Source organism: Heterodontus francisci, chromosome 11, assembly GCF_036365525.1.
Source record: "Heterodontus francisci isolate sHetFra1 chromosome 11, sHetFra1.hap1, whole genome shotgun sequence".
Classification (NCBI taxonomy): domain Eukaryota; kingdom Metazoa; phylum Chordata; class Chondrichthyes; order Heterodontiformes; family Heterodontidae; genus Heterodontus; species Heterodontus francisci.
Genome location: NC_090381.1, coordinates 62837306 through 62865136, shown reverse-complemented (window position 1 = coordinate 62865136; position 27831 = coordinate 62837306). Strand labels below are relative to the sequence as shown.

The window sequence follows — 27831 nt, the reverse complement described above, 5'->3', positions numbered from 1 at the left end:
AGAGTTCCTTATCAATACTGACAATGGTTTCAAACTCATGGCAGCGGCAGGGAAGAGCTAATGTGCTCAAATAAGTTTTCTGCTTCAAAGTTGGCTGTCAGATGTCTGTGTGGGCTGTTTGACTGTCAGATTCAGCTGATTCCTCTGCTGTTCCAATGAATTTATAGTGCTGAAAGCAGTCGGCAATAGATTCAGCTGTCAGCGCCTTTCATGATGAATGGATTATGTGGATTGCCACCAGTACATCAGATGAAAATGTCAATGCCAGCTTCACGTACAGCAATTACTTTTCACATGAAACAATTCTTGTAGTGCTGTTTCAAAATATAAATCACATCAGTATCCATTGGCTGATCTCATGGATGTTACACTTGGCAGGTAAAAATATTACCTGCATTGCATTTAGAGACAGGCACTTCCATGAGCCCCACAGACATCAACTATGGAGGTGACTTTTCTACCTTACAATGTCACACTTAAAGGTCACACACAGGCAGAGTAACAGTGGTTCAAAAACTTTGGGTGGTTTTGGAATTTCCAATCATCAGCATCTTTTTTACTCAGTCATGCTAGCACAAACCATTATGGTAATTTGCTGCTTTGTTTTTGTCCCCGTCTCATCATTTCTCACTGATGAAAGTTAGCATTTTGTTTGCTGCAGCTTATAAAATGGCCAGTTTCATCAGCATTAAAGACAGGTTCGAGTTATATTTCAGGATTTCTGTTAATATACCCAGTTATCAATGATTTCTGTGAGAATGATTTTTTTCTACCATACGTGAACTTGATTGCATGGCAGTTTTTGAAGTGGCCGATACATGATGTAAAATTAGGATTGGTTCCAATTCAATGTCATTTTTCAACAAGACGAGTTTGGATGGTTTATGAAGATTGGGGTAGAAATTGATATGTATTGCACTTATTTTTGGGCAGTAAATAAGTACAAATATATCAATTTCCAGCAGAATGGCCTGTGTCTAATCTGCTCAAGTGGCCCACTACTAAATTCATGAGACCCATTTTTTAGGTGTCCTGGGTGGAAGCCCTTTGAATATATTAATGAGGAGCTTATTGCCTATTAAAAGACCCCCTTTTCAAACTGAATTCCCAGTGAGTGGAGCAGGCACCTGGTCTACCGCGCTCGGGATTCTTCAGTAGCATCCCACTACACTTAGGTTTAAAACATTCTCTTTTTAAAAAACATTTCCAGTGGAGCCAGAAGTGTTCTTCAGCTAGACAACCATGCCAACCCCTGCATCTCCCCCCACTACCCGCCCCGACACCAATTCCAATGCTGCTGGCATCCCAAAATTGTTTGCCTCTGTCGGGTGAGCTGCCTGTGGAGGCATGACCAGTGGCAGCAGCTTCTCCCAATTATTCAGAAGAGGCCAGTGCACTAATTTCTATCAATCATCGGGCTTCTTGGTTCGAGCATGAACGGCCTTCTACTCTTATTCTATTCTTGTTTTTGAGATGCGGAGAGAGGGTATGATATGTTGCTGTGCTGCAACTATTTTTATTTCTCCAGGATGCACCCCAACGTATTTGATGATCTTGTATTTTTCTTCATTGGTAAGGGTCTTCAAAATCTGGCTAGTCATGTTCAGATGCTCTCTATTTCCACTTGCTGAGGCATTGCACTCACGTGGGGGAGGGGTGCCACACCTAGGCACCTGAAATTGATCGTGGGAGTAAATTCAAATTAAATGGTGGATCTCGCTGATCAGGGGTTGTTTGTGATAGGAATTTGAATTCAAATTAACCAGTAGTTTGAATTGAAATGCAAAAGAAGCATTGCATTTTTAATGGGAGGTATTTGTTGCACAATTTCAAATTAATTAACAGATAATTGAATAAAGCAGCTTTGAATTAAAAGACTGTAAAGTTGACTGTAATGACTGGGTTGTTTTACTTTGCTGCTCATGAAAATCCGGTTTCATGTGGGTGCTGCTCTTCCTAGCATATCCTATCCCACCTTGCACTATCCTTTCCCCATTTTTATTCCACTTGTGTCACTCTCCCCACTCATTTTATCTAACACTGTGTCACTCTTCTGCATATGTTATCTGCTCGGTGCTGCTCTTCCCCCTTTATTTTGTCTCGCTATATGGCACTCATACTGGTTTATTTTAAGCCATCCTGCATTGTTCTCCATATGTCTGTAGGACTTCAGTTGAGAATATTGGGAACTTTCTGCACACATATGCAGCTGTTACAAATTAAGGGTTTGCACTGGATATTCTTGAGTAGGGTTGTCCAACCTTTTCGCGTGGGGGGGCCACATTACAATTTTTGTCTTACATTGTTACATAGGGGGCCAGTGAAACCATTTTGGAAAGATAAATGCATTAAAACTTTATTTTACTATTGTCATGCTAGGCCCCCACCTGCCAAGAATCAGGCACATTAACTTTGTCATGAACATTGATATTAAATTGTTACTGGAGTGAAGAAAGGACTTGTTAAAAAGATCAGCCGTGGCTGGAAAAGACATTTGCATGCTAACAGACAGTGATTGGAAGGACAAAGGACCATTCCCTGACACATTCAACCCACAATGGACTTTGATCACCAGGTATTGTGTGTAAGAGGAGCATTCCAGAGACTGCTAAGGTGATACAATCCAAGACATGGTCAGACCAGTTAGTCCCATGACCAACCTGCATGGCAACCTGGGTTTTTCTGAATTGTACAAACAGTTTGAACTGAGAGTGTCTGTTTGCTCCTGGACTGAGAAGATCCCTCCTGTCTACTCCCATCTCTTTCTCAAAAGCCTCTGAATCTACTGAAGACACATGAACCCTAAGAAAGAGAAGTCTCCTACAGCGAACAAGATTTAAGAAGAATACTGGGCCCCAATGAAAAGCAAGATGTACTGACAATCAAGGACACTACAGTGAACTCAAAGAACCATAACAAAAACTCTTCAGATATTGCCTCAAACTTTTCCACTTTATTTTTCTTCTCCTTTCTGTCTTTATTTTGCATGTGTGCATCACGTATGCATGCTAGCATGGGTGCGTCGCGTATCTCTTGGCGTCAACCGAATTAGAGTTTAAGTATCTGTAAGCATCAACCGAATTAAAGTTTAAGTTTAATAAAATTCAACTTTTTTCTTTAAACCTAAGAAAGCCTGTTTGTGCTGGTTTTATTGCCTTATAATTGGAAAGCGGTGAACAAGGATTCACCAAGGGGGAGCTAAAAACATTGTGTGTTTAAAATTAAGTAAAATTAAAAGTAAGACTAGGTGAAGGCTGAAAGGGAACCCTAGACCTCTTTCTGACCTGGTTGTACCACTATTAATCAAAACAACAACAAATGTGCATTTTTGTGAAGAAGCTTTAAATGAGAAGATTAATTTATTGACTTACTTTCTCATCACTATGTTGGATGTTGATTTAGTGAGATACCTGGCATTTTATTGCTTGCACAAGTCATCAGTGTTTGCCCGCACATCTGTAATGATGCAGAATATTCCAGATAGATGCCAATCTGTCAGGAGTGATTTTGATCACTCTCTCTCCCTCTCTCTCTCTCTCTCACTCTGTCCCTCTCTCTCTGTTCTCCTCTCTTTCTCTCTGCCCCCCCTCTCTCTCTGTTTCCCTCTCTCTCTGTTCCCTCTCTCTCTCTCTCTGTTCCCTCTCTCTCTCTCCTTCGCTCTGTTCACCTCTCTCTCTGTTCCCCTTTCTCTCTCTGTGTCTGTTTCCCCCTCTCCCTCGCTCTCTTATCCTCCCTCTTTCTCTGTTCCCCCTCTCTCTTTTCCCCTCTTTCTCTCTCTGTTCCCTCCCTCTCTCCTTCTCTCTGTACCCCCTCTCTCTCTCTGTTCCCCTTTCTCCCTCTCTCTCTCTCTGTTCCCCCCTCTCTCTCTCTGTACCCCCTCTCTCTCTCTGTTCCCCTTTCTCCCTCTCTCTCTCTGTTTCCCTCCTCTCTCTCTCTGTTCCCCCCTCTCTCTCTCTGTTCACCCCCTCTCTCTCTCTGTTCCCCCCTCTCTCTTTTCCCCCCTTCCTCTCTGTCCCCTCCTCTATTTCTGCCCCCCCCCTTGCTCCCCCCCCCAGTCTCTCTCTGGTCCCCACTCTCTGGTGGTTGCAGAGAGTGGGAGTGCTTAGCACAGCAGCTTTGTGGTTGGTCAGCTTTTTAAAAAAATCACTTTGTCAGTTTCACAGCTGACAGGTACTGACATCGGGAACAGCGGTTTCCCAACTTTGGATAGATCTGGCGTTCTGGGGTGGGCTTTTTAAAAAATGTTAGAATCTGCCGGAAAACACTGAATTTGTCCGTAGTTGGGTAACCGCTGTTCCCGATGTCAGCACCTATTGGCTGTGAAACTGACAGAGTGATTTTTTAAAAGGCTGGTCTGAAAGAAGAAGACGATGGGAAATTTCTCATTTTTGAAATACATCTGCGGGCCGGGTGGAAACTTTTGGTGGGCTGGATCCTGTCCTGTGGGCCATATGTTGGACAAATCTGTTCTTGAGCTTCAGCATCACTGTTCTCACCCATAAGTAGACTTTGGCTGGAATTTTCCTGGCCCCTTGGAGGTGGGTTTGAAGGCAAGGAGACTGAGAAAATAGCGGAAAACTCCATTGTGACAGCTCCCCGACATGGTCCCACCTCTTGGCAAGTTTCCCAGGGCGGGCTACCACTGGAATCGGCAATCCATTCGTCAGAGGCTGGCAGGCAATTAAGGTAATTAAAGCCTCAATTAACAGCCACATTTTGAGAGTGATGCAAGTTTGCCAGCGTTGCACGGGCCCCCTGCTGTGTTGGGAACCTGGCAACGCTTTGGAGGTGGCCTCTTGGCAGGAGGTCGGAGGGCCATCAGAGGCTGTTGCAAATGCCGGTATCAGGTAGACGTAAGACTCAAAGGAGTGTATTCCTGGGTGAACATATTCTTTTGGACGGGTTCCCCCACCACACTGAGGGCCCTCTGTTCCAGGTCTTTTTTTTATTTCTCCCTCTGGATCTTTTCAGGAGCGGCTCCTTTTTGAGGCACCCTCTCGGTCTCCCTCTTCCTCAGCAATGATCACTTTTCCTAGTGGGGCTGCTGGCCAGCCTTTCTGTTGGGCCCAACCATTGGCCCCCCTGCGTCCATGTGCTGCTACCACCCCTAATTGGCCATCTCCCATAAGATCACGCAGGCAGGGGGACTGCTGACACAAGCCAGGTGGGGACCCAGAAATGGTCCCTACACCCATAAATTTCATAAGTCTGGAAGATTCTGGCTTTTGTGGCCTTTATGGTCAGGAATTTACCTTTTATTTTACATAAAATTTGTGAATGAACGCAACGTTTACAGTGAAATTTATTCTGTTACGTAACGCTCCTCATAACAGAAAATAACAAAGTATCTGTCAGCGGGGTAAATTCAATTCACTGATTAGCAGTTTTTTTACCTACTTGGTGCTAAACCTGAGAAGTTTTTCTCCCACTTTCTTGTCCTCCACACTCAATTTCTTCAAACTGTCACTCATTTCTTAGCTGACCAGGCAGCCAGTGGTTTCACTTATGTTCCTCCCACTGTTCTCCCTGCCTGGGGACTGACTAATTAAGTTACCAGTTCAACCTGCTGCAGCCCCCTTAGGAGTGGGCTCTTGGCAGATAATCCACTGAGCTGACATTGTAATAAACGGTTTCTTTTTTTTCTCTTCAGATTTGAAAAAAACAGTGTGTACCTTTAAGACTCTGTTTAAACACATTGCACCTTTAAGACAGGGAGAGGAGGCTTTGGATTTCTGAGGCACAGTGTGCCACCTGCATTTTGTTAGCTAGACGACAGCAGGAGAGAGAGAGGTCACATGGTATAATGTTTCCCCTTAACTGTGTGAAAACCGGCTGAAACCAGTTTTGAGAGACTTTCCAGTGAAGCATGCTGCTGAAGAGAAGAGCTATCTATTTTTCTCAGCAAAAATTCTACAAGGAGCTACAGGACGAGTTAATTGTCCAAAGAGGAAAAAACTCCTTTTTTTTGAAGAGACCATTTGTATTACTGAAGTAAATTTTCGACTGAGAGAATGTCGGTTTTAAAATTCAAGTTGACCGATTGAGGTGTACAAAATCATGAGAGGTATAGACAGGGTGGATAGCAAGAAGCTTTTTCCCAGAGTGGGGGATTCAATTACTAGGGGTCACGAGTTCAAAGTGAGAGGGGAAAAGTTTAGGGGGGATATGCGTGGAAAGTTCTTTACGCAGAGGGTGGTGGGTGCCTGGAACACGTTGCCAGCGGAGGTGGTAGGCGCGGGCACGATAGCGTCTTTTAAGATGTATCTAGACAGATACATGAATGGGCAGGAAGCAAAGAGATACAGACCCTTAGAAAATAGCTGACATGTTTAGATAGAGGATCTGGATCGGCGCAGGCTTGGAGGGCCGAAGGGCTTGTTCCTGTGCTGTAATTTTCTTTGTTCTTTGTTCTTTGATTGCTTTGCTCATCATTGAAATAATTGCTTAATACCTGCTGCAGCCAAAGTGTTTTGAATGCCTATCAAGAACAGACTATTTCATCAAATCCATGTGGAGACTTCGAGTAGCACTTGATTATTTTCACATTAGAAAACTCATCCATCAGGAACGTAACCCACAAAGACTTACTTACTTATTTATTCTTAAGAAACATCTAATTTTTAAAACACAATTTTAAAAAAAAGGAACCTGGTTAACCATAGTTTTTGAATGTATGTGTGTGAATGGGGGAGTTAGGTTAAAATAAGAGGTTATAAGGTCTTTAGGCATAGGTTTATCTTAATAATGTTTAAGATTTAGTTTTTAATAAATAGTTAATTCATTGTTGTCTAAAGATACCTGGTTTGGCCTGTTTTATTCCGAAGGTTACTAGAGTGTTTAATTTGGCTGTTTTCCAGTTTGGTGGGAATACTTCAATATTATGCTGAGTCCTGTGGAGTGATGGGCCTGAATTGATGGTGCATTGCTCCCCCCTCGGTCGTAACATATTTTAAATTGTGTGTCTTGTCTGGGATCAGACTAATTGGGGGGCTCGAGTTTGGAATCATATTAATTGCTCACCTCTGGGATAACATATAAATTGGGTCTTGCGTCTGGCATCATATCAATTGCCCTCACGTCTGGGGTCATATTAATTGGAAACTCGATTGTCGAGATCCAAATCTAATGCCAGTTATGAGAAAAAAAGGAACCGGGTTTCTTTTATAATAAGGTACAGTTTTTACCATCAGAATGGCGTTAGCAGTTGCAGCAGAGTTTCTGGGAAAGGAGAATGTTTCCCTCAGTGACTTGATAACTTTAACTAAGAATACACTAAAAGAATTGGTGGCAAAATTGGGGTTAGAATTGAAATCAGGTGCCAAAAATAAGTTATATTTGATGTAATAGTCCAACATTTAAAATTAGAAGAAGAGGAAGAAGAAGATAGTAAGTCAGAGAATGATACTGTGGAATTGGCTAGAGTTCATTTAGAAATGAAATAACTTGAGCAGGAACAAGAAATGAAAAAACTTAGGCTTCAACAGGAAACAGAAAAAGAAATAGCAATAAGAAAATTTAAACTTCGGAGAGAAAGTGAAAGAGAAGAGAGGGAATTTAGGTTAAAAGAGATGGAAATAAGACAGAGGGGTGGTCTTGAATCCAGGGAAAATTCTGGTCAGGAGGAATCTGAATTCAGCTCAGGACCCAGCAAAATGCTGTTTAAATTTGTAGAAGCTCTCCCTTAGTTTGAGGAAGGGGACATAGAGACATTTTTCATAGCTTTTGAAAAAATAGTCAAACAAATGAAATGGCCAAAGGAGAGCTGGACATTGCTTATGCAAAGCATATTGGTAGGCAGTGCTCATGAAATTTTTGCCATGGTTCCTGAAGAGGCTTCTGTAGATTATGAGATGGCAAAAAAGGCTATTCTCGCTGTGTCTGAGTTAGTCCCTAAAATTTACCATCAGAAGTTTCCGAACTTACAGAGATTGGCTGGGTAGACATATGTAGAATTTGAGGGGGTGAAGCAAATTAATTTTGACCATTGGATACGGACATTAAAGATGAAAACCATATATGAGAAGCTTTGAGAATTGATTCTTTTGGAAGAATTTAAAAATTCCATTCCATTCCATAGTGAGAACTCATGTAGGTCACCTGAAAGTTTTGAAAGCTAGCCAAGCAGCGGAAATTGCTGATGATTTTGAACTTGTAAATAAGCCAAAACCTTTAGTCTGTCACCCCCATAAACCCGAGAAGGATAGAAAGTGGGAGAGTGAAAGGAAGGCAAGTAGACGGGGACATGAAGGAACAGCTGGGAATGGCCCAGGATTACCTCCTCAGGCAAGAAAGGAAGGTGCTGAGGGTAGAAGTGAGGTTCGCAAGCCGAAGTTTTATCATTGCCACAAAATGGGCCATCTTCATTCAGAATGCTGGAAATTGCGAGGTAAACCCATAGGACTTGTTGGGGTACGCAAAATTAATGCAGAGGAAAAGATTGAGAGTATAGCAGACCAGGCTATAGCTTTAACGACAGCTGTGAAACCAGATACTAAAACTAAAGTGATTGTAGAAGTTAAGAAAAACATACCCGAAAGTTATAATGAATTTTAAGTGAGGCAGAAAAACCTATCATTATACTCAGGGATACAGGTGCAACTCAAACACTCTTGCTGGGGAAAGATATAATGTTTCCACGAGAGAGTGCCTTGAACTCTAAAGTTTTAGTTAATGGAATTGGTGGGGAGTATACACCCGTACCTCCATATAAAGTATGCCTAGAGAGTGACTTATATCTGGGATGGTAACTGTAGGAGTTGTCCACAGTTTGTCAGTAGAGGGAATTGATCTACTCCTAGGAAATGATTTGGTCGGATCAAAAGTATCAATTTCTCCTATAATTACAGAGGAACCAAGTGAAGTTAGGGAAACAGAGCAATTACAGGAACAAGTTCCAGGAATATTTCCTGCGTGTGTAGTCACCTGAGCAATGGCTAAACAGGATCCATTGTCGGAGGTAAAAGTGGCACCAGAAACAGCCAAGTATCTGAAACCTTATTTAGGGACTTAGATAATCCAAATGAGATGTTTAACAGATCTTCTATAATTGCAGCACAGCAAACTGATCCAGAGATATACTGAATAGCACAGAGGGCTCTGACAGAAGCTGAGGCTAAAGGAGTTCCAGAAGGCTATTATATGGCAAACAGGGTTTTGAGGAGGAAATGGAAACAACCTCATAGACCTGCGGATGAAGACTGGACAGTTGTTATACAGATAGTGGTACCACCTAAATATCACCAGAGATTATTAAGGTTAGCACATGACATTCCTTTTGCAGAACATAGGGGAATTCAGAAGACCAAATCACATATAAGCCAGCATTATTACTGGCCAGGTCTTACAAAGGATGTGAGACAATTTTTTAGGACATGCCAGACATGCCAAATGGTGGGGAAACTGCAACCTACCATAAAACGGCAGCACCACTAGTTTCCATACCAATGATTGAGGAACCATTTAACAGGGTATTGGTGGATCATGTAGGACCCTTGCTAAAAACAAAAGCGGGACATCAATACATACTTACTATCATGGATATGGCTACTTGATTTCCAGAGGCCATTCCTTTTAGGACAATTATTGCTAAAATAGTAGTAGAAAAGTTAACCCAATTCTTTACGAGATATGGTTACCACTTGAAATTCAATCGGATCAAGGTTCTAATTTCATGTCTAAGATATTTCAAGAAGTCATGGGCAATTTGGAGATTAGACAGTTGAAATCTTCAGCATATCACCCATTGTCACAGGGAGCTTTAGCGAGATACCACCAAACTCTCAAAACAATGATTAGAACATACTGTCACGAATATCCGCATAACTGGGATAAAGTACTGGACTTTCTTTTATTTGCCACCAGAGACTCACCGAATGAGTTTACAGGCTTCAGTCCTTTTGAATTGGTTTATGGACATGAAGTAAGAGGTGATCTAAAACTCATAAAAGACAGATTCTTTGAACAAAGGAATGAATCTTCGATACTGGACTATGTATCGGTATTCCCAGGAAGTCTCACAAAAGCTTGCGGTGTGGCTTAGGCACACCTTAAAGCATCCCAAGCCAATATGAAAAAATGGGCAGACAAGAATACAAAAGCCCACAATTTTCAACCAGGGGATGAAGTATTGGTGTTTTTACCGTTACAGGGGGAACCATTAAAAGCACGGTTCAGTGGCCCATATAGTGGGATCAAAAGAGTGATCGCCGGAAGAATCAGCTTTGTCACATCAATATATTAAAGCAATATTATCGCAGGGAGGAGGATAAGCCAGCACAGGCATGTTAGATAACCGGGACTGTTGAGAAGGAAAGGGATAGTGAGGATGAGGCAGAAAGAGGCATAGACAATTCTCAGATTGAACCTCCAACTGTCAGATTAGCGAATACAGAATGGCTAAGAAAATTAGACAACATGCTTTTACACTTAGAGGCAAAATGACGTTAAGACCTAACCAGACCTTTCAAAACATTTAAAAGAGTCTGTAGGGACAAGCTGGGATGTACAACCTTAGCCACACATGATGTGGATGTAGGGGGAACCGTTCCTTTAAAACAACATCCTTATTGCTTAAGTCCGGACAAACAGGCCCAAGTAAAAGCAGAGATCCAATACATGTTGGAAAACAATTTGACCGAACCTAGTCACAACAGCTGGAGCTCATTAGTACCTAAACCTGATGGGTCAACCCGGTTTTGTATAGACTACAGAAAAGTCAATGCGGGTGCGAAGGCAGACTCCTACCCAATTCCTCATTTAGAAGTCTGTATTGACTTGTGATAAGGCAGAGTGAGCAGTGCTAGGTTTCTTACCAAGATCTACTTGTTAAATGGATCATGGCAAGTTCTTTTGACTCCTGAAGCCAAAGAGATATCGGCTATTGTAACACCTGTCGGTCTTTATCAGTGTTGGGTGATGCCATTCGGGCTAAAAAATGCCCTACCCACTTTTCAAAGATTAAGGAATCAAGTGGTAGCCAGTGTTCCCAACTGTGTAGTATATCTTGATGATGTACTAATACACAGTAACACTTGGCAAAAAGGGCGGCACAGTGGCGCAGTGGCTAGCACCGCAGCTCCAGGGACCCGGGTTCGATTCCGGGTACTGCCTGTGTGGAGTTTGCAAGTTCTCCCTGTGTCTGCGTGGGTTTTCTCCGGGTGCTCCGGTTTCCTCCCACAAGCCAAAAGACTTGCAGGTTGATAGGTAAATTGGCCATTATAAATTGTCACTAGTATAGGTAGGTGGTAGGGAAATATAGGGACAGGTGGGGATGTTTGTTGGGAATATGGGATTAGTGTAGGATTAGTATAAAATGGGTGGTTGATGTTCGGCACAGACTCGGTGGGCCGAAGGGCCTGTTTCAGTGCTGTCTCTCTAATCTAATCTAATCTTAAACCAGCTAAAAATTCTGTTCAAAAATTACAAGCTGTGGACTTAGTGATAAATCTGGAAAAAAGCGAATTCGGAAAAGCAAGAGTAACTTACCTCGGACACATAGTGGGGCAAGGATAGGTATTGACAAAAATGGCAAGCCTTAGTAGAGTTCTGTATCCCTAAATGTAAATGGGAAATAATGGGGTTTTTAGGGATGTGTGGATTTTACAGGAAATTTGTACGGAATGTTAGTACTGTGGCTGCTCCATTAACCGATTTGCTACAGAAAAGAGAAACAAAATATTATGGTCAGATGAATACCAGGCAGCTTTTGAAAAGCTAAAGGCAATCTTAACTAATGAACCGGCGTTGGCTGCTCCAAATTTTATGAAACCCTTTAAAATAGCGATTGATGCAAGCGACCTGGGGGTTGGTGCATTCCTATTGCAGGATGACGAATCGGACATAGAGAAGCCAGTAGGGTACTTTTCAAGAAAACTAAATTGCCATTAAAAATAGTATTCCACTGTGGAAAAAGAAACATTAGGACTTTTGCTGGCTCTCAAACATTTCAAAATATATGTCTGCCAAGACTATAAAGAAACACTAATATACACTGACCGTAACCCATTAACGTTTGTGGAAAAATTGAAAAAAATGAAATGCTACAATATTTCGATGGAGTTTGTTGTTAGAGCCTTAACATTTGAATATTATACGTATTTCGGGAAAAAACAATGTTATTGCCGAAGCTTTGTCACAAAATTTAACCATGTTAAGTTATATGGATGGGGATGGTACAAAGAAAATTCTGTAAATTATCAGTAGAGTGAATGGTGCATGAATGTGGAAAATGTTGGAGTGTTTTTTCCCAGTTTCTTTTTTCTGCATTGTAATGAAAAGCATTTTAAGAATGTCTTTTAATTTTTCCAAGGGTGGAGGTGTCACAAAACTATTTCTTTTTTCCTCCTCGGATTTAAAAATACAGCGCATGCCTTTAAGACTCTGTTCAAAAACAGTGTACCTTTAAGACAGGGAGAGAAGCTTTTGGATTTCTGAGGCACAGCGTGCCAGTTGTATTTTGTTAGCTAGGTGATAACAGGAAAGAGAGAGGCCACATGTTATAATGTTTCCACTTAACTGTGTAAAAAACAGCTGAAACCAGTTTTGAGAGACTCTCCAGTGAAGCGTGCTACTGAAGAGAAGAGCTGTCTATTTTTCTCAGCAAAAATTCGACAAGGAGCTACAGGCCGAGTTAATTGCCTAAGGAGGAAAAAAACCTTTTTTTAAGAGACTGTTTGAAGTAAAGTTTCGACTGAGAGACTGTCGGTTTTAAAATTCAAGCTGACCTATTGCTGTGCTCATTGTTGAAAGAACTGCTTGATGCCTGCTGCAGCCGAAGTATTTTGAATGCCTATCAAGAACAGATTATTTCGTCAAATCCGCGTGGAGACTTCGAGTGGCACTTGATTATTTTCACATTAGAATACGTCATCCATCAGGAATGTAACCCACAAAGAATTATTTATTTATTCTTAAGAAACAGCTAATTTTTAAAACTTTTTAAAAAATGAAATCAGTTAACTGATTTTTGAATGTTGTGTGTGAATGGGGGAGTTAAGTTAAACTAAGAAGTTATAAGATCTTTAGACATAGGTTTAGCTTAATAGTGTTTAAGATTTAGTTTTTAATAAATAGTTAATTTGTCGTTGTCTAGAGATACCTGGTTCAGCCTGTTTTATTCCGGGGCTTCCTAGAGTGTTTAATTTGGCTGTTTTCTGGTTGGGTGGGAAAACTTTAATAATATGCTGCGACCTGTGGAGTGATGGGCCTGAAAATTGACGGTGCATTGCTCCCGCCTCGATCGTAACAATATAAATGAAGTCATTCTAACTTTATGTATGTGAATATTTCCTGAAATGTTTCAATGAGCTTCCATTGTTTCAAGTTGATATGGGATGCAGGAAGCATCATTCTGGACAGGCACCACTGGAACATTGTTAGGTCAATTCTTTGACATTTACAACAGGAAACTGCATGCTTGCCATTGATTGCATTTTACTGAGTATTAATGGTGAAAGGTTTCATAAGTAACAAAGCACTTCTGAAAATTAGAAGTAGCTTGACAATCTGATGGAAAATCCAATTATCAGTTTTTGAAGTCACCTTTTAAATTATGTTGTTGATTCCTTAAATAAGTACGGTAGAAAAAATGTGTATCTATCCATTTGAAAACAGTGAAATATCATCTTGAAACTGGAGGAATATTAGAAAATGAAGTTCAACTGATCATTGCTCCTAGTCAATTTATTTGCAAGTAGAAATAGGATATAATAAGGTGATTTTATTTTAGAAAAATCAGACTTTTTGGGAATCATTAAGCTAGCTTTCTCTCAAATTTCATGAAGTCATTTATGACTTGTGATGCTAATGTAAATTGCTTAGTACATTCATTCAAGATCTCAGAGATTTAGGGCGGGATTTTATGTGGGCACCTTCCTTGGGATTAAGGACCCCAATGACAGAAATCCTGCCTACAGATTGACTGGCAGCTCTTTCACTGTGCAGCACCACCGTGGACGCAGTGGCTGCTGCCAGTAATGGACCCATCGGAAGTGGGGGATCTAGATTACAGATAAATCAGGGTGGGAGGGGTTTCGCGGGGGCTGGGAGTGTAGGGGGTTTCAGCAGCAAGGGCAGGAGGGTGGATCTCAGTAGGTCCCCGCCTCCCCGATGCTGGGTAGTGCCTTTTAACAAGGAAACCACCACCCCCTCCCCCCCACCACCCCTGGAGCCAGCAAGCAACCCACACAGGTTGGCTTGTCATGCTCCCTGTGTGGCAACAGGCCCACCCACCGCTGGGCTAATGCTGGCGGAGGTCAGATGAGGCCATTAATTGGGCATTAATTGCCCACTTATAGGCCTCATTTGGTGGTGGGGCAGACCATCAGTGGGCCTTCCCGCCACAGACTTAATTGGGGTGGATGCTGGAAGGTGGCAGTGTCCCCCCACCTGCCACCACCCCGCCCGATTAAATGCTCTCACCGCCTCCAAACTCGCCGCAGAGGTGAGCATAAAATTCCTTCCTTAGTGTGGGAACTAACCTCTTCATTTTAAACAGATTTGTCCCTCTGCTAAAATAGCAGAGAGGAACTGAACCTCTGTTCTCACTCAGTGTGCACCTGCATCTGGGTTGCAACCAGGAGTGGGACTCTGGCTGATTATCACCTACACAGACAGGCACTTCCAAGTCTAGCTACAGCAATCTTGTTGACTCTGAACAGCCCTCTGAAATGGCCTAGCAAATCACTCAGTTGTATTCAAAAAGGAGACTCGCCATCACCTTCTTAAAGGCAAATAAGGACGTGCAATAAATTCTGGCCTTGCCAGCAAAGCTCATATCCTGCAATTGAATGAATCATTAAAAAAAAATCAGTGTCATTAAATGTCAGACATCTAGGGACCTACATCTAGCAAAAATAAATATTTTCTAATTAATATAAATATTTCTAATTTTATTTGGGCATTGACACAAACAATAATGTGGGATAGTTGTTGTCTCCTGCACTGTCCCTCTTCATTGAAGAATGGAGTGGATTGGTTAGAATGTTTTTAAGTTTTGCCTTTTATTATTTCTTCCCTTTACAAATCTCACCAGAGGACGATCTCTCATATCTCAGAGATTGGCATGTTTGGCTGGTTCCAAAATTATTGATGCATGATGCATAGGAATGGCTTGGTGAAAACTCCCTAAAAGTACATTTTTTTTCTTCTGCTTGTTTGAAAATTCCTGACCTGACTGAATCAGGACTCAGTGAAGGATCAAACCTATTACCCATTATTCTGTGCTGCAGTGTGTTGATTTACCAATAGGCTGCCTGATGAATTAGAGCATTTCTATTTCAATTCAGTCTGAGCATTAACTTTTTTTATTTCTACTTTAGATTATTTGGTTTATAAGTTAGAAGCACAGGAGGCCTTGAACAAAGAAAAGGTGAGTAATATGTTGCTAAGGAATGACATCTATAACATTGTCTTAAGGATTTTTTTTTTAGAACAAAATGCACATACTTTGAGCACTTAATGAACATTTCAGTGCATACCTTCAGTTATTAATTGAATAAAATTTTCACGGCATTATTTAAATGCATGTACAAACTTACTTATGTTTAGTTTTTTGACCTAATACAAGCAATAATGTATATGATTGGTTATTTTGCCAGTGGTGAGGTCTGTTGTATTTGTTTCACCAATTTTATCGGCACAGAATATTTTCTTGTATTTTGCAACTGGAGAAAAATGTAGTATAATATGAATTATGAGCATATAAATGACAGACAGGAAGAGATCTACTGGCCTATCTAACTTGTCCCACAGAGTTGTGATGCCTTACACATCGCCATACATTCACTCCCCACCCTATCAAAATCCATACAATCTCCTGGAAGAGGCAAAAAAAAAGTTTTTAAAAGCCAAGCCAATTGTGTTGATGAAGGAGCATCTGGGAGAGGGACTGGAAAATACTTCCCTACCTCCCTTTAGTGATTAAAACTAGTTCAGGAGATCACATTAGCCCTACTTTCCAGTTTACATTATAGGTTACTTACCTCTTGTGTGAGGTGATCTCCATCCCAGCCAGAAGCATGTCCAGCTTTCATTTGAAGGAATCAACATTCACCATACGAGCCACAAGTCCACTTTTCTTTAGGAAAAGAGGAACCACCTAACATCCAACGCAGTTCTGTCCTTATATGACTTGTAATTATGACTCCTGGTCCTTCCTAACTTATTCAGTTGAAATAATTCTTCTTCTTCTTTGACCTCCTTGTCTCGAGAGACAATGGTTAAGCGCCTGGAGGTGGTCAGTGGTTTGTGGAGCAGTGCCTGGAGTGGCTATAAAAGCCAATTCTAGAGTGACAGACTCTTCCACGGGCGCTGCAGATAAAATTGGTTGCTGGGGCTGTTACACAGTTGGCTCTCGCCTTGCGCTTCTATCTTTTTACCTGCCAACTGCTAAGTCTCTTTGACTCGCCACACTTTAGCCCCGCCTTTATGGCTGCCCGCCAGCTTGGCGATCACTGGCAACTGACTCCCACGACTTGTGATCAATGTCACAGGACTTCATGTCGCGTTTGCAGACGTCTTTAAAGCGGAGACATGGACGGCCGGTGGGTCTGATACCAGTGGCGAGCTCGCTGTACAATGTGTCCTTGGGGATCCTGCCATCTTCCATGCAGCTCACATGGCCAAGCCATCTCAAGCGCCGCTGACTCAGTAGTATGTATAAGCTGGGGATGTTGGCCACCTCGAGGATTTCTGTGTTGGAGATACGGTCCTGCCACCTGATGCCAAGGATTCTCTAGAGGCAGCGAAGATGGAATGAATTGAGACGTCGCTCTTGGCTGACATACGTTGTCCAGGCCTTGCTGCCATAGAGCAAGGTACTGAGGACACAGGCTTGATACACTCGGACTTTTGTGTTCCGTGTCAGTGTACCATTTTCCCACACTCTCTTGGCCAATCTGGACATAGCAGTGGAAGCCTTTCCCATGCGCTTGTTGATTTCTGCATCGAGAGACAGTGATAGTTGAGCCTAGGTAGGTGAACTCTTGAACCACCTCCAGAGCGTTGTCACCGATATTGATGGATGGAGCATTTCTGACGTCCTGTCTCATGATGTTCGTTTTCTTGAGGCTGATGGTTAGGCCAAATTCGTTGCAGGCAGCCGCAATCCTGTCGATGAGTCTCTGCAGACACTCTTCAGTGTGAGATGTTAATGCAGCATTGTCAGCAAAGAGGAGTTCCCTGAGGAGGACTTTCCGTACTTTGGTCTTCGCTCTCAGACAGGCAATGTTGAACAACCTGCCACCTGATCTTGTGTGGAGGAAAATCCCTTCTTCTAACTTATTAACTTCCTAACTTATTCAGTTGAAATAATTAGTTTACATAAATACAATGTACTTCCTTCTTTGGGTGGCACAGTGGTGCAGTGGTTAGCACCGCAGCCTCACAGCTCCAGGGACCCAGGTTCGATTCTGGGTACTGCTTGTGCGGAGTTTGCAAGTTTTCCCTATGACCGCGTGGGTTTTCGCCGGGTGCTCCAGTTTTCTCCCACAGCCAAAGACTTGCAGGTTGATAGGTAAATTGGACATTGTAAATTGCCCCTAGAGTAGGTACGTGGTAGGGAATATGGGATTACTGCAGGGTTAGTATAAATGGGTGGTTGTTGGTCAGCACAGACTCGGTGGGCCGAAGGGCCTGTTTCAGTGCTGTATCTCTAAAATAAAAAAATTATTTTATAAACCTCAATCAAATCACTCTCATGTCTATGCTTCTAAAAAGAATATGGAACAAAGCTTTTGAGCCAATCTGATAAAGTGCTTAAAACTGGGAATTAATCTTGTGGTCACCAGTTCCGCGATGCCTCCAGATCTTGTTCCCCTTCCCCTTTCACCTGTGTTGTGTTCTGTCAGTTGTGGTCATAATGTTTGCTGGTTAACAGTCAAAAATAAAGCTATTAAATGCAAATTAGTAGAACAATGTTTAGCAGTGAGTGGGAATGTAAAATTCTTTGTTTGTGAAAATATGCAAAACTAACTGGCTAATGCTATATGGCAATTAAAGAGGTTACTGACATTCTTGGGAGTAACCTTCTAAATTTACAGAACCAGTAATTCATTTTCTGATCTGCATTTCATTTTCAACTTGTTTGTATAACTTGTTACAGTTTGTCTTTTCATGCCAGTGTAGCAAATTGTTTTACCTGAATTCAGTTTCCTGTCAGATTAGTCACCCTGGGTTCCAATTATTTACAGTAGCCTGAAGAAATTTACATCACTCTTGTCATTGTTAAATGGCGGAGGCTAACACTGCATCAATAAATATCTGAATTTGACACCCTATTAATAAGCCTTCTTTTGACTATTTTCCTGCTACTTCCCTTTGATTTTTGTCTTTTGATCTGCTTTCTATTGTAATGTTACTAAGAATATCTTTTAAAATGCCAACAAAATGACAAGGTGGGCTTCTTTTTAATTTCTGTTTTGCAGCAAGATTCCAGTAACCGATACAGTGCACTTAGTGTACAACACAAAATGCTGAAGGTAGGTGGACTGATAGTTATAACAATTGGATACAGTATTCTTGAGCAAATGTTATCAAATCACTTTACTTCACTTTTTCCAGTGAAGGGTTATTAAATAACCGTATAATAAGAGCATAATTGCCTATGTTCAAGGTACATTTGCTTCCTTAAATAGGCACTGCTACATTTAATGTACAGAGCATTTTAAGAGGACCTCTTGTGTACTTGTAGTTTCATCGTGGACTTGAACAAACTATTCAATATTATAAATTGGAATATTCTGAATTAGTCTTCTAGATAACCTATAATGTATGGAACCTGTATTAATGGCTACTGTATGAATAAAAAACAAATTTATATGGTTAACACCACAAATTCAGTAGTTAGCATGTTTAATGTTAATAATGGGAGAGTAGGTTTCTTATAATTGAAACAAAGAAACCTTTACATATTAAAAGACAAAATACTGCAGATGCTAGAAATCTGAAATAAAAACAGAAAATGCTCAAAATATCCAGCAGCAATGTTCCTTCTAAGCTGCATGGCTGCACAGCAACCCAGAAGTTCCCATGCAGGCTGAGCACAGTTCAGCTCCTTTAAGTTACCACATGCATGTATCTTTTGAAAAAATTTAAAGGGCTCACGCACTTCAACGAAGCAGCCATGCACTACAAAAAAAGAGGAAATGTTGCTCAACAGGTCAGGCAGCATTGGTTGTGGAGAGGGAAACAGAAATAGCAGCCTGGGGCGGCTGTCGCTGACATTGCGGGGGCTCATTTAAATGGAGATGGTGGAGCGGTCACCCTTGATGACATAAAGGGGGTGGCTGCTCTGTCCCCGGCAACGGCGTCCGGTGCCACCACGCAGGCGCAGGTGCCATTTTTAAAGATCCTTCATTCTCATTTAAATTTTTAAAGGTCCCGCTTTGCTGCAACCTGCCGAACAATTTTATTCCAACTTAGATTCCCCTCTCCCACCTCCCCACCCTGCAATGACTCCTCATTTATTACAGTGACATATCCCCCCGATAAAGCATCTTTTGATTTCTTGAACTTCCCCCCTCCCCAACATCAGAACCGTCCCCACCAGTGGCACGCCTCGGATCCCCGAAGGAGGTTGTGGCAAGCCTCTCTCGGAAGAATTTTCCGGGCCCCCCATCATGACCCCCAATGTTGGAGGGCTAGTAAAATTCAGGCCAATATTTCAGAGCAATCATCTTTCATCAGAACCTTTCTTTCTCCACAAATGCTACCAGACCTGCCGAGTATTTCCAGCATTCTCTCTTTTCATAACCTTTTTCTATCTTTCTCTTGAGCATTATGATTCATACCCCATATGTGAAATGCATTATATTGAAATATATCAGCTTTCTAATTCTTGAGTCTGATCATTTTTACATATATAACATATTCAGATTTATAATGGAAAATGGGACTGAAATCATACTGTGTATGAAATGGTTCACAACTATCACAAATGAAGGACCCATTTGCATTGAGCTTCCATTTTATGCAGAAAAATATATAGTGTGTTATGTGCTATGTGGCTGACATACTTATAATGAGGATGTAACCTGAATCTGAACACATCTTTTATTATTTTTCCTATTTAGGACAAAGTAATATACCTCTTAAATCAATAGAAAGTTTTGATTTGATATGTATAATTAAGCAATTCATGTTCTGTTTTGTACTGAAAATTATTCATGCCTGGGTAAACCTTTTTAGCAAAGGTTGAGCTCGGGTCTGAAAAAGATGAAAAGGCAACAGATTCTTCAGATTAGATTATTTAAAATCGTTACCTGTTATACAGATATTTAAAATTCATCTGATTTTACTATAAAGACATGTGTGCAACTTGCTCTATTTTTCAGACTAATCTTCAATGAAAGTTTTACACTGTACTTATTCCTTCTAAAGAACCGTTTCCCATGTTATTTATACTTGTTATTTTGATTTAATTAGATACATGTCTAAGAGTTTATACACCCTTAATGATGTTTTATTTCTATAACCGTCATTGAAATTATGGTTGTATACAGTGCATGTTATTTTTACTTTTTGATCTAACATCTCCTTGCCTCCGCTCAGAAGAACAGAATTGTGAAATTCCACTCATATTGATGCGGCTATTTTAGTTCCAAGTTCCTGCTGTATATCATCTGTTGTCATCTTGCTGAGAGATGTATGGGTAACTTTAACCCCACACTGCTGGCAGAAACATGGCAGGCTCATAATTAAAATTGGCCAGGTGGCTTACTTGCTGACGTCCCTCACAGATCCTGTCATGTTCAATTTCAACCTGTTCTTCTGAGCAGGCAGCAAGGACACCCAACTGAAGTCAGCAGGGTCCTTATTTAAATAAGCAGCTCAGGGTCTGAAGAAGTCATCAGGCCACAACTGCAATTTTAACTGTGGCTTGAACAGGGAAACTGCTGTGACTTGCCTGCCACATGAAGACGGTGGGAAAAGGATCCAGGATCAGAAATTGCCATTTAAAGTAAGTTATTTTTTACTTTCCTTATGGGGCAATGAGGAATAGGAGTGCTCCTCTGGGCTCGACAAGGAAAATTTAGGCCTCTCCTAACTGGGCTCCCTCGCATTCATACCGGCAAGGCTTTCCCAAAACCCCCTCTTTGGGGTTGGCTTCCTGCTGCCTGAAATTCTGCTCCTGCCTGCGGCCAACTAACACTTTCTGACTGCTTCAGGCCGATAGCTGACCAGTGCAATTACTCGGGAGTCATACTGCTGAGATTGGGGTGGGGTGAGGTTTAGCGCTCGCCTCGCCTCACTTCAGCTCCATGCTCACCTGAATCCCAGTCAGGGTAAAATAGGGCCATTGTTGTTTTCATAACCTTTGACGGGAAGTCTCAGAGGAATTTGACTGCAGAATCTACTTGGAATGTTCCTTGGAATTAACCATTTCTTGTGAAGATTTTTACTTAGAAACTACAAGTTTGTTAGATTCCCATTGGGAGTCCCTTGTAAAGTTCTGGTCCTCTAATCATATGAAGGATATTATTGTGATTGTAAAAAAAAAAATGCAATCAAGATGATTTTATGGCCGGAATTTTGTCACTCTCGGCAGCTCCAAGGTGGATGAGGCGGAAGCAGATGAGGACTCCGATCCCGCTCCGCGCCTCACGGCCACTGGCATCACGCATTGAACAGCCAATTAATGGCACCGCGACGTATTTGTAACTGAAAAGGGCGCGCACGGGCGGGATGCTAAGCAGTGTTGGGGGCGGGGCCACACCTGGAAAACGCTGCTGGAAGCTCTTTAAAAAGGCTTGCAGCAATCCCATAGACCATTAGATTCTTACCTGACAGCAGAAGAAGACAGTTGGTGGTTAGTGTGGAAATCTGTGAGCAAGATACAAGGCTCTGCACCTGCGAGGATTGCAGGAAGACTGGCAGTGCCCAGGAACAGGAAATCAAGAGAGAACTCACACAACCAGCAGAACCAAACAGCAGTAATAGAAGGGAGAAGTTTCCGCATGGTCTGCAGATTTTTTGAGGAATCTTTGCAGGTCCTCCTCCAGGCGGTAGAGGCGAAGTGGGAGGTCCTCTTCAATTCAGACGGGAGAAGGAGGCCCTCCCAAGTGACCAGGAGGGCCTGGCTGGAGGTTGTCAGAGGAGGTCAGCAGCCGCGGTGTTGTAAGAAGGACATGGCTCTAGTGCCGCAAGCGGGTTAATGACCTTCTGCACTCTGCCAGGGTAAGGGGCATTCCACATTCATCTCATGGTTAATGTGTCAAGGAAGGTTCTATGAGTGCTCATGCTGCAAGGTGGAAGCCCTCTATGATCATTGCTTGGCTGCTGCCTTGCACAGGGCCACAAAATAGGCAAATCTGAGATGCACGATGATCCAGAAGTGTTCCACATGTGCACTGTTCTGGCATAGCTGTGAAATGCAACAGTCAACCCGAGGGGTGAGTGCGTGATCGACCAACTCATATGTTCAAATTAAGTCTTTGTGTATACATAGGAAAAGAGAGCACATAATGCCCGAGAGAGGTCCTGGACCGGTGATGGTATTGCCAATCAGGCGTACCTGACCAGAATGGAGGAGGATGCGTTGATGCTGGCAGGGAGGACGGAGGACACGCCATAGCAGATGGTGAGGCCGGTGGACCTGGCCATGAGAGTGAGTTGCCTAGTATGTGGTTGAAGAGGGGGTTGGGGGTGGGGGGGGTGGGGGTGTGGTGCTGTGATGCGGTGATTGTCTCATGCACTGAAGTGTGCTCTCAAAAGTAGAATCACACAGATGTGACCTTAAGTCAGGAGTGCTGATCAAACTGATCAATATGATTTTCCCTGCAGGTGAAACACAGCAGCGGCCAGGAAGCGTCTCAGGGGCTCATCCGTCCACCCCTGAGGATGAGGAGGGAGCCTTACCATCACATCCTCGCACCTGACCAAGCGCCAGCGCAGAACTTCCACCACGGTTGGGAATAGTGTGTCCGCGGAGATGTGTTCACATACAGGTGTGAGCACATCACAATTGCCGGGCCAGCCGCCAGAGGCAGTACCGGCCGATGCCTTGACTATTGGAGGAGTGTGGGAGGCCAGGCCAGTGCAGAGCCGCAAACTGATGATGAGCCTCTGAGAGCATCCATTCGGCAGGAGGTGTTGCAGGTGCAGCATGCGGTGCAGAGTTGCCAGAGACGCTGCGTGCAATGACTCATACTCTGGAAATGTCCATCCAGGGCATGAGTGCTGCAAACTCTCAGGCATTTATCCATTTGGCATCCTCCGTTGAAAGATTGGCGGCTGCAGCGGAGGGGCCAGTACTGGATGCAATTCGTGACCTCACAGCAAGTGTGGCCTCCCTGGACCAGAGCATCAGAGAGCAGACTCAAATGCACAGGCAACAGGTCAAGGCTGCTCATCCCTCTGGGGTTACCATTGAGGACCAGTCGAGCCTCAGGAGGGCACAGGGGCAGCAGCAGATCGCATATGGGAGCTCCTCTCTGGGCACTCATGATGCACCCTGCAGCTCCTTGCTCCCTCTGCCAGTGACATCGGAACAGCAAACTCCCAGTGTGTCAGATGGTGTTCCTGTGAATTCTCATGTTCACCCTGATATGCCATGGCCTGCATGGCCGCGAGCAGGCAGAGGACTACCGCCAAAGTCACCAAGAACAATGCGGCAACCTGATCAGCCACCTGCTTCTAGTGAATCTGGCGGCGAGGGATCATCCACATGCAAAAGCACTCGCAAATGTATAAAAACATCACTGTCACATCACACCTGATCCACTGGTGCACTTTTCAATTATTTATTTGAATTGTCAAGGCAAAAAATATAATACAATTTGTGACATGAGATTTTAACATGTCGTAGGTCGTTCCTGAAGTTGCAGCTGGAATCATTGCTCTACATGAGAAGGTTTATATGCGAGGTCACACACACAGGTTGGGTTCATCATGATGTAACAGTGTGCATGGTCAGATCATCTGTCCTCCTGAAATTGAGTGTATCTGCCCTCTCAGCTCCTGTCAATGCCTGCTCACATACTGCCATGTCAAATATTTTTCGATGAAAATCCTCTCGAGAAACGCCTGCATGTTAGAGCCTCCCGGTTTTCTCTCGCACTGAGAGAACTCCAACTGACATTCAGCTTCCTCTCTCCGACCCTCGTGTGGCTGCTGCCCATCTTCCTCATCCGAAACTCCATCCTCGTCTGAGTAATCCTCATGCTGACCTTGATCATCCTCCGGGGCCCCTCCCCTCTCCATCACCAGGTTATGCAAGGCACAGCAGATGACAATAATTCTGGATACCCTTGATGGCGCATAGTGCAGGGCTCCACCTGAGCGGTCGAGACACCTAAATCTCATTTTTAAAAGACCTATAGTTTGTTCAATGGTCACTCTGATGACCACATGGCTCTCATTGTAATGTTCCTCCGCATTATCGCCTGGGAACCTTACCAGTCATCAGCATGTCTTCAGAGAATAATCCTTGTCGCCAAGTATCCGTCCCTCCAGGCTTTCAGGAGGACTGAAAAGTGCAGGCACCTGGGAGTTTCGGAGAATGAATGCATTGTGACAACTCCCAGGGTAACGTGCACACACCTCCATGATTCTCTGATGATGATCACAGATGAGCTGAATATTCAGTGAGTAGAAGCCCTTGTGGTTAATGAATGCCCCTGACTGATCTGCTGGTGCTCTAATGGCCACATGAGTACAATCTATAACCGTTGGGAACCCAGCTATTGTGCTGAAGCCTCTGGCTCTCTCAGCCTGACTGGTGTTGTCCGTCTTAAATGTGATGAAATTGTTTGCACATCTGATCAATGCATCAATCACAACCTTTATGCAGTGGTGCGCTGTTGCTTGGGAGACTCTGCACAAGTCTGCCATTGAAGCCTGGAATGAGCCACTCGCATAGAAGTTCAGAGCTACTGTCACCTTCAGAGCGACCGGCATTGGATGGCCACCGACGCAGTTTAAGGCAACATCCACTGCCAGCATCTCACAAAGAGATGTGACAGTCTCCCATGACAGCCGCAGTCTTCTTCGGCACTGGCGTTCTGACAGTTGCAGGTAGCTTAGACCTGGGCAGTGTACCCTGCCTGCTGGATAGGCTCATCTCCGACAGGTGTTCGCACCCGGCCCACTCTGCCACCTGCTCTGCCTCCCACATAATGAGGATGCACTGGGCCAGCTGGTTGCGTGTTCCCTTACCCAGTTGTCCTCCTGACCCTCTTTGGGGCATAGTCCTCCTCATTAGATGACCTGCCTCCAGAGTGCACAATTCCCGTTGTTGAAGTGCTGAACAGATGCAATGACCAAAGGTATTAGCAGCCAGCTGTTAGGACACGCACACACAACCCCCTTCCTTTCATCCAATAACTCAAAGCAGCTGGGGCCTGAGCGGTAGTGAGTAACACTTAGGTGAACCCTTCTGCATAAGCTGCAAGTAACACCAATTGTTAAGTCACACAAATAACATCGGAGTAAAGAAACAGCAAAACAGTACCTCCAACTCCCTCACTGAAACACCGCCTGCCGCTCTTTTAAACCAGCCGGGTGCCCGAGATGCCCCATGACTCGATTTACGGCCATAAAATCAGATGGCCAACGCAAACTTGCTGTCAATTGCTTTCTCAACGAGCTTAAGGACCTCTCAATTGGTTTTAATTGGGTGGCGAGCGAAGACTCGATCTCGCCCGACTTCCTATGTGCGTGAAATGGCGTCTGTGCGTCATGATGCTGGGGACCCGACCTGACATCATCGACCGCCATTTTACCTCCTAGACGCCTCGGAGGAGAGCCGATTCCTGATGGTAAAATTCTGACCTATGTGTCAGAAATCTAAGTTAGGAGAAAGGTTAAGGAAGTTGGGCTTTTCCTCTTTGGAAAAGGGGACAATTCTAAATGACTTGGAAAGTTTGGAAGATTATGAAAACCATTAACACACTTGATCCAAACAAACTGATCAATGGGGTAGGGAATTTAAAAATTCGAGGACACAAATTGAAAGTCTTGTCTAATTTTTAAATTTATTCTCAGGATGTTGGCACTGCCGGTAAGACTCTATTTACTGCCGGTCTGTAGTTGCTCTGAAAAGGTGTGGTGGGCAATCTTTTTGAACCACAGCTGTCCTTCGGTGATGTTCTTTCCACAATACATTTAACGAGGGAATTCATAATTTTGATGGTGTTCAATCGGGAATTTCAGGATTTTTACCCACTGATGATGAAGGAATGCTGATGCATGTACAAGTCAAGACCATACTAAGAGGAGATTTTTTTTTAATGCAATGTGTTGATCTGGAATGCACTGCCTGAAAGGATGGTTGAAGTAGATCCAATGGTGATTTTCATAAAGGAATTGGATATATACTTGAAAGGAAGAATATGTGGGGCTATAAGGAATGAGCAGAGAAGTGGGACTAATCACTTGCTATTGTAGAGAGCTGTACAACATGATGGGCCAAATGACCTTATGTATGATCCTACTTGGAAGAGAACCTGGAGGTGATGGTATTCCCATGTTAGTACTTCTTGAGGTACCTCAATGATCTATCTCTCACTTCTTTCATAATTCTGTAGAACTATCTAAATCACAAAGGAGCTTTTTCCCTCTAATTTTATTTTGAAGGATGTCCATCTTTACTGTAACCTTGTGCAGAAGAGCGTCTTATATCTCACATCACTGATATATTCTGCCTTACTCAGAGTCATCCTACAAAGTTGTTGTCTCTGCCAGCTGCTTGCTGGGAGGGTTCCTATTGTTCTTGAAAGCCATTTAGGATCTTCATTTCCAAAAGGTTTTCAGCCTTGCCAGGCATATTGGAGCTTATTTTCATCTTTTGCTTAATTTTAGTTTCACTAATTTCCTCATTATCTAAGTAACAACATTGACTACACTTCAGAAGTAATCCATTGGCTGTGAAGCACTTTGCAATGTCCTGACAAAGCACTGTATAAATTCCTTATTACATTGCAGAACCTTTCTTTCATATCAGATTTCCCTCTTTTAACCTTTTGATTTATAAAAACTGAGAGCATGGTTTGAGACCTCGCTATTCCTTGCCTGGTATTTTGATAGGAATAGAGAGCTAGTAAACCTTATTGCCTCTCAGTTGAGCACTTCATGTGGTTTTCAATATGTAATTGGTTTTTAAATCACCATTTTTGTGTACAGTGTATCGTAAGGCATTGATGCACAATACGATGTCTGCAGGCCACCCACCCGACATGATGCAGCAAATTATTCGCTAAACCAATGCGACATATTCTGCACTCTAAACTTCAGATTGGTAAGTGTGAAGTTTAAAGGATATGCCATTTTAGAGACTAACAAGAGTTGAGGAAGGGATTGCTTCAAAGACCAAGCCAACTCCAGAGATTCGATCCATATTATTTCTTCGAAACTTCAAAATAATCTGTAACATTACCAAATGTAACCCATTCTTTCTAAGAGCATGAAAACCATGGAACTCCTTACCTTCCTCAGTCATCCCTTCATCCAGTAAGTTTTTAACACTCAAGCTTGGCTTTACCTAATTATTACCCTGTGATTTTCCTTCCATCCCACACTTTTTTTTTTCTTGTGGTGCCTTGCACTAAACCACTTACATTTCTCAATAATCTATCAGTGTCTTATTAAAAATCTAGTATCTGAACGCAGTTTGCACAACTTGACTTTATATTAAAATTTTGTCTCAGTTTGCATGTTAGCTTTTTCCCATTATCGATTCCTGTATCCATGTTTATAATGGGTTTTGCATATGCACGCTCATCATTTTAATTACAACGTCTGGACAGCAGGTATCCATAAATCGTGTAAAATTCCAGAATTTTCTTTTCATCTGCTATTTTCTTCTCCGTGACTGAAATTTCTAATCTCCAAAGTAAA

General features: G+C 42.7%; 1 protein-coding gene across 8 annotated transcripts in view; it reads left to right on the top strand.

The window, feature by feature from the left end:
* golim4a (golgi integral membrane protein 4a) overlaps positions 1-27831 on the top strand; it is a 145052-nt gene that overhangs the window by 36287 nt on the left and 80934 nt on the right. For all 8 annotated transcript variants that reach the window (XM_068042196.1, XM_068042194.1, XM_068042192.1 and 5 more), the window contains exons 3-4: positions 15318-15367; positions 18423-18476. In XM_068042196.1, the coding sequence (XP_067898297.1) occupies positions 15318-15367; positions 18423-18476 (104 nt within the window). The remainder of the gene's footprint in view (positions 1-15317; positions 15368-18422; positions 18477-27831) is intronic.